Source organism: Schistocerca piceifrons, chromosome 3 (genome assembly GCF_021461385.2).
Source record: "Schistocerca piceifrons isolate TAMUIC-IGC-003096 chromosome 3, iqSchPice1.1, whole genome shotgun sequence".
Taxonomy (NCBI): domain Eukaryota; kingdom Metazoa; phylum Arthropoda; class Insecta; order Orthoptera; family Acrididae; genus Schistocerca; species Schistocerca piceifrons.
Genome location: NC_060140.1, coordinates 878682897 through 878696076, shown reverse-complemented (window position 1 = coordinate 878696076; position 13180 = coordinate 878682897). Strand labels below are relative to the sequence as shown.

The 13180-nt window shown below is 40.8% G+C and overlaps 1 protein-coding gene across 2 annotated transcripts in view; it reads left to right on the top strand.

Moving 5' to 3' along the window:
* Nucleotides 1–13180, top strand: part of LOC124789640 (WD repeat-containing protein 19) — a 316330-nt gene that overhangs the window by 285884 nt on the left and 17266 nt on the right. For both annotated transcript variants that reach the window (XM_047257070.1, XM_047257071.1), the window contains exons 23-24: nucleotides 179–459; nucleotides 713–789. In XM_047257070.1, coding sequence (XP_047113026.1) covers nucleotides 179–459; nucleotides 713–789 — 358 coding nt within the window. The remainder of the gene's footprint in view (nucleotides 1–178; nucleotides 460–712; nucleotides 790–13180) is intronic.

The window sequence follows — 13180 nt, the reverse complement described above, 5'->3', positions numbered from 1 at the left end:
CAGTGATAATAATTTGAGGTACCTAAATTTATTTTTTACGTTGTTAGTTTTTCTTTCTGGTGTATTTTTATTTTTTCCCTGTAAGTGTCAAATACCAACAACAAAATAAATTTGAAAGTATTGTAAGAGTACATGCCATTACTTTAGTAATTCCATGGTCGTTGTTGGTTTCTCACAGATATTGTTCCTATCTTGACATCCACTGTGATCGAATGCTCACGAGCAGGTCTCAGGAAATCAGCATTCACTTATGCAGCAATGCTCATGCGCCCTGAATATCGCTCTCAGGTGGATCCAAAATATGCAAAGAAAATTGAAGCAGTAGTAAGGAAACCAGCAAGAGGAGCTCCTGAAGAAGATGAATCAGTTTCTCCTTGCCCATATTGTAATTCTGATCTTCCCGACACAGAATTACAGTGTCCTCGTTGCAAGAACACTATCCCCTTTTGCATTGCTACGGCAAGTATCATAAAATTCTTTTACAGAACTTTGGAAAACATACAAATTACACTTTGTAATTAGATTTGTAGTCTAGGAAATTATGACTTGATATTCAACAGTCTCTTTCAATATGTGACCGTGCAAACAAAATATGTTGCAGAAATTTTGGATGTAAATATTTTGTGTAACTGTTAGCTTCATGTAACACTAGTTGTACTAGCAGCTTAAATTATTTCCCATTTATAGAAATTTGTATGTTTATTTTATGCAGGGGCGTCATATTGTCAAAGATGATCTCACAGCCTGTCCACATTGTGATTTTCCAGCTATATATACAGAACTCATCACGTAAGTGTTAAGTGAATGTGCATGGCAGTTAGTAATATATAAACAAATGAATTAGTACTATTATATTTAATGAATGATAGTTGGCAAGTTCCTAGGATTATTGGATTAATTAATGACATGAATATAGTATCAGCTATATATGAAATACTGTATATTCGGTATTAGAAGCATTACAAATGCCTATAACTAATATGGTATTCCATCTAATGAATTTCTTTGCAACTGAAGACAAAGTAAGAAAATCTAATTTGATTTCAAAAAAATAGTACAAATGTCAATGCCAGAAAAAAATACTGAAGCTGCAGAGGTCTCTGACTCTCTCTACTGTATTATGCCAGCTGCTCATGAATGATATGTGATGTGAGAAGTCATCAAGTCTTCCTCAGAGCATATTATTTTATTATTGTTTATTTAATACAGCAGCTAGCCACTTTTTATTTAACTTTATTCATGCCAACAAGAGTTTTACATTTTCACCCACTTGCAGTTGGCAGAATAAAGTTGTATTTTCATCATCAAGGTTAACCCCTTGCTGCATACTGGGTCAGACATGGCACATACCATTTTCCTTATTGTGGAGCTCATATTTGAAAATATATTTCGTAAATGCATGTTGGGACAGATACAGTACCCTGTTAAGAATATCTCCGCAAACAATGAATGCCATCTGTTGAGAGAGTAAGGATCAATGTAGTAAGAATCTTTGCTTTGCGCTGCGAGCTGTTTACGTCAAGTTCAGTTGTACGAAAAGTTGTATTTGACACAGTAAGCATTTGAGTTTGGAGTTTATATAATTTCTAGGGGTGAAAGGACATCTGTGGATAATTGTAAAGCTGTAAGTTCATGTATTTGTCAATTAGAATACATATAATATTGAAAAATCGGTTTGTGACACATTTGGGACAACATGGATTATTGGTAGCATAGAGTAAACATTCGTCATAACCTAACTTTCGTAGTAAAATATATATTTTCTTTTCAGTTGTGTTACTGCAATGAATGTAACAGAGTTTTACAGCTCTTCTGCCACAGTAAGAGTTATTGAGGATGGAAATGTTAGTAAAGACCCAGAGATGTCAGATGATGAAACATTTTCTGCAGAACAATATTTTCAAAATGAAGATTTGCTTTGTTCAGAGTCAGTTAGTGATGATGATATCAGACCTGAGAGCTATAACATAACAAAGAAAAGAACTGTGATACCAGAAACGGAATCAAAGTCAGAAGATGGCAATGAGATGAGGCTTATGGCTGATTGTAACCTTGATGATAATCATGTTTCAGATAGGGTTAGAGCAAAGCAATGAATTTCAAAACCTCCGACTAAGGCGGAGAAACCTACAATGCACTGGAAAGTAGGAAACTTGATTAGAAAAGATGAAGAGATAAAATTCACCATTAATAATAATCTTCCTGAGGAAATATTGTATCTTGACACTCCTGTGACATATTTTCAGTATTTCTTTACTGAAGACATAGTTCAGTACGTAACCGAACAAACTAATTTGTATTCTGTACATAGCCGTCACTGCCAAATGTAGATGTTGGCATACGGTGGAGGAATGTAGGACTTGGATGGAAACTGTCAGTATGTGCTGTATTAAAACTTGGCCATGATCTTCAAGTGTTTGATTATTCCCAGCTACAGTGCTGCATTCCTCTCTGTCTACGTCACAGAGTCCTGCGGTACCAAGGATTTCACTTTTCTGTCTGCAAAACAGCTTGGCATGGTAGAACTACCTCAGCAACCCGTGCAACATACTGCGGCATGCTGGCCATGTACAGCCACGGAGTTTGGATGACGTCAGGATGTACCAGCAACCAACTCAGCAGCCTTCGTCCCCGTTGCCTCAGCACCGCTCCACGGGAGAGCCGCAGGGCAGGCTGCATCGTGCTTCTTTGCCATCGTGGTTAAGATCGCGGCGACAGCAAGCTCCTTCGATCCGACAGCCAAATCTGCAACTCTCACCTGGGGATACCTCCGGTGTGTGTAGGAGCCAACCAGACTGCCCGCGCTAACGAGCCGTCGAGTGGCCCGCCGCTAGCTGGCTATGGACCCCACGTTGGCCTCAGAGGGTCGAACCAGCGACCCGTCATGGACCGGAATGCTGGCGCCCCATCTGCTGCTGCTTGTAGCTGGTGGTGAGACACGCCCTGCCGTCCAGGAGAGCTGCCACACTTTAATCCCCCTCGTTAGAAAACCGGCACCTATTTATACGCAGCTGTGCACCTCTGTTTTGCTAACGTGCCGCTCCAAGTCATGTACTCGTAACACCTATGTTGTGCTAGTGGGCCCCTTCTGCCTGTAACTTGTGCCATGCAAACCACTGCGTTTACTGTTTTCAGTGGTTCTACGGCCCTGTAGCCTCCATTGTACTTCGCAACTGCGGGTAAACGTAACTTACTAACAACAGGCTCACGCCTGGCTGTAACTTGTGCGCTCAGAAATATTGCTCCGAATCAAGCTTTTTCCTATCTTAAACGGTGGTGTTGCTACATTATTGCCCCCTTTGGTAAGACCTGGTCCCTGTGTCGACCTCTACCCACTCTTAAACTTGTTTGGATCGGCACATACTTATGACATATTTACTACTACTATTACAAAACTTAGATGTGGTCTAGTCCTCTTTAAAACACATGACATGAGACAAAACGTAAAAATTCCTGACTGGATGACCACTCCACTTAATGCTCGATCAACCCCTTACCTACCCGTCTTACTCCCTCAGTATCCAATCCACTGGGATTTAGACCACAGTCGGTTCCCTCTTGGAATTGGCTCTCTGCCTGATCAGAATGAAAACAACACACAACAGAGTTAAGGCTGTGATGGCACTTGTCACAGAGGAGCTCAAACCGATTGTTACTTGTTGTTGCCTCTCCCTATATTGAGCAACATGCTGCACAAGCTATTCGGCTGATATGCGCCCCTCTTGCTCTGAATGAACTGGTTTATGGATCTCAACAGACCTGACTCCAGAGTTTGATTTAACAAGGTCACATTCTGCTTTGGCAAAAACTCATAAGTTGCTTCTGGCCAGTGTAATTGGCTGTGTAACATTTAATTGCGTGACTCCTGAAATTGACGCTGGCAGATGGAAGGTTGGTCCTATTATGTTACATTGATTAAAATTCCGTTCCCCTCGAGCTCTATATGTTTCGCTTCTGCAAATACTTCCTGCTCAAAACAACTTGCTACTACTATCAAATTTTCGTAAGTGGAGAACATCCAATGCATCCTGACCCGTTGCAAGCTCAATTTTGGCTCCACGATGTCCCTTGAACAGTCTATTTCTTTCCTCCTGGCTAAAAATAACTGCACTGTGCACGTGTCCGGATTGGTGCTTATCACCCTGGCTCGACATCCCGTTACCTTCCCTCTATGGCAACTCCTTAATTCCTCCCTTGTCATCTTGGCGTACTGGCTGTTGAATGCCAAGATCAGCAATACCTCCTCAGTTTTTTACTTCTACCAACTTGCTCGACACTCCCCTTTCCAGTGACCTGAGGACAGTGATCACCATCACCCTTCCTCCCTCTTCAAAAAGACTGCTGTCCCCAGCAGGCTCACAATACTTGAAAACACATAAAACATATGAAAATACAATGCCTGATTAATCCACACAAACTTGATGATACATAACAAGAAAACATAAAAACTACAAATACTACTTTCTGGATTGCAAAGTATGTGGTACATCAAGCTGTACTCTATCTTCGTGGTTTTCCCTGCACTTAACACCTCTCTTCACTCTCTCTTTCTTCCTCTTCCCTTCCTGTGGCAAGCCTGGAATCACATCCGGACAACCCTGTAATGGCCGCAACCGCCCAATGTGTACTATCGTTGTTCTAGTTGGCAAGCTTAACATTAGCAGGGGCTGTGGTTTCAACTACTTGGTATGTTCCTTGATATCTTGTGACAAACTTCTTCATTTTCCCTTTTTGCGTATAGGTGCTGGATAACATTACCCATTGCCCTACTCTTTACTTCAGTAAACTTCCTTTCCGCTTCACTGCGTCTTCCTGCCTTTCCAAAGCCTCCGTATTCACCTTTTGTACCCGTTTCCAAACATCCTGAATTCTTGCGCTAGTGCTAGGTCATAACCTATGACTTCTACTTTTGCCACCTTTCTACTCAGTGCACTCGCATTACCGTGCTTCTTCCCAGGCTTGTGCACCACCTTGTAGTCGAATTCACTAAGCTTCACAGCCCACCTAGCGATTCTTGTGGACGGATCCTTCAACCCCAACAATCACTTCAACACAGCATGATCTGCTACTACCCAAAATCTTCTCCCATATAAATAACATTTAAAATATGTGATTCCATAGATTACACTAAGCATCTCCCTCTCTGTTGTTGAGTAATTCCTTTCTGCTGCATTCAACTACCTAGACACATAGGCTACAGGATGTTCTTTCCCATAAATTTCCTGACTAAGAACACACCCTAATGCTTGATTTGATTCATGGCATGTTAGAATAAATTCCTTTTCAAAATCTGGAAACAAGAACCGGACTAGATGTTAACACTTCTTTCAGTTTGTCAAACGCTTTCTGATACTCTTCTGTCGACTCAAATTTCACACCCTTCCATAACAATCGCGTCAATGGCTGTGCGAAATCTGCAAAACCCTTCACAAACTTTCGATAGAAATTGCAAACTCCAACAAATTATTGCACTTGCTTAACTGTTTTTGGCTCCCAAGAATCCATTACAGCCTGTACCAACTTTGGACCTGTTCGCACTCCGTCCTTACTGATGATATGACCTAAATATTTCACTTCTTCCAATGCAAAATGACACTCGTCGAGGCTCAATGTCAAACGAGCTGCTCTTAACCTCATAAAGACTTCCCTTAACTGCTGTCTATGCTGCTCCATCCAAATAGACAAGACACTGCCGTGGTTTTAAACCCCTTAACACACAATCTAGCAAACTCTGAAACATTGCCGAAGTGTTTTTCAAACTGAATGGCATTCTGATGTACTGGTAATGGCCTTCAGGAGTAGAAAAAGCAGTTTTTGGACAGTCCTCTGGAGCCACCTCTAACTGATGATAACCACTTGTCAAATCCATCATAGAAAAGTACTGGCACTGTCCTAAGTGATCCAAAGTCTCCGATATGTTTGGAATGGGATATGCGTCCATTACTGTCTTATTATTGAGGTATCGCTAGTCACAACAGAATCTGTATTTCTTAGTTCCATCCATAGATTTTTTAGTCACAACGACAATGCCCGCTCCCTAGCAACTATTACTATGCTCTATAATACTGTCTGCAAGCTGCTGAGCAATGAAATTCTCCACAATCAGCTAAAAATACCTCGGTATTCTGTATGGTTTACAGTAAACAGGTGCTTCATTCCCTGTTGGTATCCTGAACTAATGGAGTTGCTGGTAACGGTCCTTGTGGAAGAAACAAATCCTTAAATTCCCATAACAATTTTTCCATATGCTTTTATTCCATCCTTCTCTCAAATGCATAAGTTTGTTATGCAGTGCAGTTCTATCAGCAGTTAGTGGTTGATCACTACGCGTACCTCTTGAACACCAGTATTCGTCATGTGGTACATCCAAATTCACTGCTAAAACTCCTTTTCCCAAATTCGCATCTACAGCGCTAAAATTGTCTATGTTCACGGGGACTACTCGCCCATCGTTTCCCTGTTGTACGTGTACAATACTACGCTTCACAAAACAGCCTAATGGATCCAAAACTCCAATATCCCCCAATGGTTCAATAACACATACCGTACCCACAGGTAGATTTGACTCTACACTTACCTAAAGCAACTTCCCTGTGCCACTAGACACACACTCATGCGAATTAAGCCTTAATGCTAATGTACGTGGCTCAGTTGGTTTGTTCATTACGTTGAACGCCCCCCGTGACAGCTCTGCATCGATAACAGTTTCCCCTAGCTGAAATAACGTTCCACCAAGCTCCACAGTTTGTTCTCCAGGGTCAATTTTGGCATGATGTTGTTGCAAGAAATTTACTCCTAGGATCATGTCATAGCCATCGCTTACCTTTGGTACTACCTCCATGCATGCATCAAGTTGGACTTTCCCTATGCAAAAGTCAACTGCCACTGACCCCAAAGGTGTGACCTCCTTATCCCCCACTCCATGCAACCTATAATGTGGTGGGTCTAGCTTCCTTCATCCCATTATATTCCTAGTAGCCACAGACACTTGCACCCTTGTGTCCAACAAAATCTTAAACTTTTTAGTTCCTATGGATGCTACCACCGAACATTCCATCTCTGCATTTGTGTTTGTAGCATTGAAATTAAACGGGAATTCCCTTAGGTGGGTCTTGGGCCCCCTCTGCCATTTAACGATTGTCCACCTCTACTAACTCCACTTCTCCATCCTCCACGGCTACTGATTTCCACCCCTTCCTCTATTCCTCAGTGACTGGGTACACTGCCTCTGCACATGTCCCGTATGGCCACACTCATAACATTTTATACCCACTGTAAACACTGTTTGTCCATCATGTACCCCCGTTGCCACATCGATTTCCTCACATTAGATTGTCAGCTGAATGGCCGAATCCAAATCTTTCAGAATCACTTCACTCACTTTCCGCACCATATGCGCCGGTGACCCCTCAAAAATACACCAAGTGCCTTTTGCTCGGCCTCCTGCTTTCATTCCCAATTAGTCCCATTTCGACCTATAAAATCCCACAGAAACAAAACATTTAACTACAAAAATAAACTGACTTCCTACAGCTCAGTATCTCATCTTACGTTTTAGGAGGAGATAAATAAAACATCACACTCAACCAATACAAAAGTAATAAAATGCCATGAAAGAAAAAAAAATCTTACTGCCCCAAACACACTAACACTTACTCCGACAACATAAAGAAAGAAAATGTCCAGACTCAAAAAGAAAAATTGGTCAAAACTCACCACATTATGTGACTGTAATGCAGGCAGTGGGCTCAAATGTCGTACTGTACAGACAACGCCCGCTATTCTGACACCAAATGTAGCCGTCACTGCCAAATGTAGATGTTGGCATGCGGTGGAGGAATGTAGGACATGGATGGAAACTGTCAGGATATGCCGTATTAAAACTTGATCGTGATCTTCAAGTGTTTTATTATTCCCAGCTACAGTGTCGCGTTCCTCTCTGTCTACATCACAGGGTCCTGCAATGCCGAGGACACCACTTCGCTGTCTGCAAAACAGCTTGGCGCGGAAGGGCTGCCTCAGCGACCCACCATCCAGGAGAGCTGCCACAATTTAATTCCCCTCGTTAGAAAACCAGCACCTATTTATGCGCAGCTGTGCGCCTCTGTTTTGCTAACGTGCCGCTCCAAGTCATGTACTCATAACACCTATGATGTGCTAGTGGGCCCCTTCTGCCTGTAACCTGCGCCATGCGAACCGCTCTGTTTACTCTTTTCAGCAGTTCTATGGCCCTGTGGCCTCCATTCTGCTTCACAATCGCTGGTAAGAGTAACTTACTGTCAACAGGCCCACGCCTGGCTGTAACTTGAGTGCTCATAAATATTGCACCGAATCTAACTTTTTCCTATCTTAAACGGTGGTGCTGCTACATGTACAATGCCATCCCAGTAAAAGTGTAAATGTTAATGTAGAAGAAATTGAACAATTTATTGGTACGACCATGCTTATGTCCATTATTCAACTTCCAGCAATAAGGCATTATTGGTCTCAACATCTGGGTCACCCTGCTGTAAGTGAAATAATGAGCTGTAATCGATGGGAAGAAATAAAATGCTTCATATGCTTCTGTGATAACAGTAATCTAGTCCTCGCTAGTGACCCCAACCATGACAAACTTTTCAAAATTCGCCCACTGCTAGACCAGTTGTGTGGAAGACTTGTGAGCACCAAAAGAGGAATTTTTAGCTGTTGATGAACAGATTATTCCAACAAAGTGCAGATCTTCACTAAAGCAACCTAATTCTAATAAAATATATAAGTGGGGGTTCAAAACTTTTGTTCTCAGTGGGGTGTCAGGATTCAGCTAGGATTACGAAATGTTTGCTGGAGGTCAAAATAATCTGGTGCTGTGGAACTAGGAGTTAGCAGCAATTTTGTTGTGCATCTTACGCGAACAGTCCCACTACATGTGAACCACACGCTTGTTATTGGCAATTGGTTCACCAGCATACCTGTGGAAGTGTATTTACATAAGGAGGTAATACAGTCACTAGGAACAGTTCGTACAGTCGTGTACCAGGTTGCATTTTTCCTAAAGAGGCAGCAATGTAGAAGAATGGCTAAGGTAACGTGAAGGAGAAGGTAGCAACAGTAGATGGCGTACAATTGTCACTAGTATGCTGGTTTGACAACAGAGTAGTCAACACTTTGTCCACATATTTTGGATCCAAGCCAGAAGGTGAAAATAAGAGGCCTTTCAGAAAGGAATAGAAATACAAAATGATATCTTGTCCACACTCTGTGATGATCTACAATGACTACATGAGTGATGTCGATCTGTTAGATTCTACGCTTGGATATTACAGAATTCAAATCAGATCAAAAAAATGGTAGCTGAAGATATTCTTCCATCTAATTGATCTAGCTTATGTTAATAGCTCACTACTTTGGAGAAGGAGAAATACAGACTACATGTCCCTAGCGGGTTTCAGGGTAGCAGTTGCAGATGCCCTCTGTAAAAAGGGCAAAACATTATCCAAGAAGAGAGGTAGACCAAGCAACGAAGTCCGAAAACAGCTGGACAGTAAGAAGAAGAAAGGTCCTTTGGCAGATCTTCCATAGCATCAGGTACGACAGGATGGAATAGTTCATGTGCCAGTCTGTCTCAAAAACCATGGTTGATGCAAGTATCCAAATTGCAATGGAAAAACCTACATAGCATCTCTGAAGTGCAGTGCATCTTTATGTTTGAATAAAGAGAGAAACTGTTTCATGAAATATAGACTAAATGATAAATAATTTTATTTGATTTCTGATAAACACATAAATTAATGAACAGAAATTGTAATTATTTAAAAAAATAATCTTAGTTCTGCTAATGTATGTTTATATCTTGTAGTATATTTTCAAAGTGTTTTCTCAACCAGCCTGAAATTAGCATCACAGTATGTTAGCCGTAACTGCGCTGTCCCACGTATGGCACAAATCCTTAAATCAAAACTAATGGAGCACACATAAGAGATATAATTTTTAAGTATTTTTCCAGGCACCAGGACACTGAAATTAACATGTGACATTTTTTTCACAACAATAAAAAAAGTCATGCAGTAAGGGGTTAAGTTTTAAGTCAACTAAATTTTGAATGCTGCAGCTATCTTGTGCAAAATAACAGTTCCTTCAGCTCCCACATTTTTTAGAGTCTTACATTTATGCATGTTTTACAGTTAGGTGAGCTTGCATTAATTCTATGAATATAACAATCTATATTATGTTTTTTTTTAATTGTTATTACTAGTTTTGTGCAAATTAGGCTATCTAAATCTAAAACTAAAATACAGAAGTGTGACAGTACTTCAAGGATGAGTGTGGCTTTAATTTTGATGTGGTGTGCTATGACTGAGTATAACTTAATGGTCTTCCTCCAGATGGACAAATGCAACCTAGAAAATTGTGCTTCTCATTACTCTATAGGGATTCAGTTGTAAACTGTCACCTTTTGGCCTAAACAACACACATCTCACATAGTATGCAGAATAGTTTGTCAGTCAAATTACAAATTTGATGACCAAGCAGTTACACAAAGTACACAGACAAAAAATGGCTCTGAGCACTACAGGACTTAACATCTATGGTCATCAGTCCCCTAGAACTTAGAACTACTTAAACCTAACTAACCTAAGGACAGCACACAACACCCAGTCATCACGAGGCAGAGAAAATCCCAGACCCCGCCGGGAATCGAACCCGGGAACCCGGGCGTGGGAAGCGAGAACGCTACCGCATGACCAGTGCACAGACAAAGAATTAATAAATAATGGCAAAATAAGAGTATGTGCCACAGGATAAATAACACTGGCAAAATGCACTGAATTAAATATTAGCTTCCAGTGTGTGTTTCAACAAAAGAAACCCCAAAGAAATTACATACAAACTCTGGCCGTGGAATTCTGTTATGAAAATAATTAAAACTATGAGTAGCAAGCAGAGTCATAGTCAATATCCCATGCACTATTTATCATTAAAGTTTGAACTGCAAATAAATCACTGTAATAATTGTCACCTATGTGTGAAAAAGTTCTACTTTTTGCACAGGAGGACTTTAAAAACTCAATGCACCAACAGAAATTTACACAAAGTACGAAATGCACAAATATTAAGCACTCTATACATCTGTGGCACTCTGGCCGCACAAAATCTCACCAGTCTTACCACAAACCATGAACAAAATACGCCAGTGAAATGACTTCCACAAAAAAAAGCATCAAGGCTCACTCTGCCTGCTTATTTAAAGTCTTGGCCACATAAACTACTGCTGTACACAAGACACAAACTTCCCATGCCACAGTATTGTAATATGTACAGTTTTTTTAAGGTCCATGTAATTTATGCACATGTTGTTGTTGTGGTCTTCAGTCCTGAGACTGGTTTGATGCAGCTCTCCATGCTACTCTATCCTGGGCAAGCTTTTTCATCTCCCAGTACCTACTGCAACCTACATCCTTCTGAATCTGCTTAGTGTATTCATCTCTTGGTCTCCCTCTACTATTTTTACCCTCCACGCTGCCCTCCAATACTAAATTGGTGATCCCTTGATGCCTCAGAACATGTCGTACCAACCGATCCCTTCTTCTGGTCAAGTTGTGCCACAAGCTTCTCTTCTCCACAATACTATTCAATACTTCCTCATTAGTTATGTGATCTACCCATCTAATCTTCAGCTTTCTTCTGTAGCACCACATTTCGAAAGCTTCTATTCTCTTCTTGTCCAAACTATTTATCGTCCATGTTTCACTTCCATACATGGCTACACTTCATACAAATACTTTCAGAAATGACTTCCTGACACTTAAATCTATACTCGATGTTAACAAATTTCTCTTCTTCAGAAACGCTTTCCTTGCCATTGCCAGTCTACATTTTATATCCTCTCTACTTCGACCATCATCAGTTATTTTGCTACCCAAATAGCAAAACTCCTGTACTACTTTTAAGTGTCTCATTTCCTAATCTAATTCCCTCAGCATCACCCGACTTAATTAGACTACATTCCATTATCCTTGTTTTGCTTTTGTTGATGTTCATCTTATATCCTCCTTTCAAGACACTGTCCATTCCATTCAACTGCTCTTCCAAGTCCTATGCTGTCTCTGACAGAATTACAATGTCATCGGCTAACCTCAAAGTTTTTATTTCTTCTCCATGAATTTTAATACCTACTCCGAATTTTTCTTTTGTTTCCTTTATTGCTTGCTCATTATACAGATTGAATAACATCGGGGAGAGGCTACAACCGTGTCTCACTCCCTTCCCAACCACTGCTTCCCTTTCATGCCCCTCGACTCTTATAACTGCCATCTGGTTTCTGTACAAATTGTAAATAGCCTTTCGCTCCCTGTATTTTACCCCTGCCACCTTTAGAATTTGAAAAAGAGTATTCCAATCAACATTGTCAAAAGCTTTCTCTAAGTCTACAAATGCTAGAAACGTAGGTTTGCCTTTCCTTAATCTTTCTCCTAAGATATGTCGTAAGGTCAGTATTGCCTCACGTGTTCCAGTGTTTCTACGGAATCCAAACTGATCTTCCCCGAGGTTGGCTTCTACTAGTTTTTCCATTCGTCTGTAAAGAATTCGTGTTAGTATTTTGAAGCTGTGACGTATTAAACTGATAGTTCGGTAATTTTCACATCTGTCAACACCTGCTTTCTTTGGGATTGGAATTATTATATTCTTCTTGAAGTCTGAGGGTATTTCACCTGTTTCATACATCTTGCTCACCAGATGGTAGAGTTTTGTCAGGATTGGCTCTCCCAAGGCTGTCAGTAGTTCCAATGGAATGTTGTCTACTCCGGGGCCTTGTTTCGACTCAGGTCTTTCAGTGCTCTGTCAAACTCTTCACGCAGTATCATATCTCCCATTTCATCTTCATCTACATCCTCTTCCATTTCCATAATATTGTCCTCAAGTACATCGCCCTTGTATAGACCCTCTATATACTCCTTCCACCTTTCTGCTTTCCCTTCTTTGCTTAGAACTGGGTTTCCATCTGAGCTCTTGATATTCATACAAGTCGTTCTCGTATCTCCAAAGGTCTCTTTAATTTTCCTGTAGGCAGTATCTATCTTACCCCTAGTGAGATAGGCCTCTACATCCTTACATTTGTCCTCTAGCCATCCCTGCTTAGCCATTTTGCACTTCCTGTCGATCTCATTTTTGAGACTTTTGTATTCCTTTTTGCCTGCTT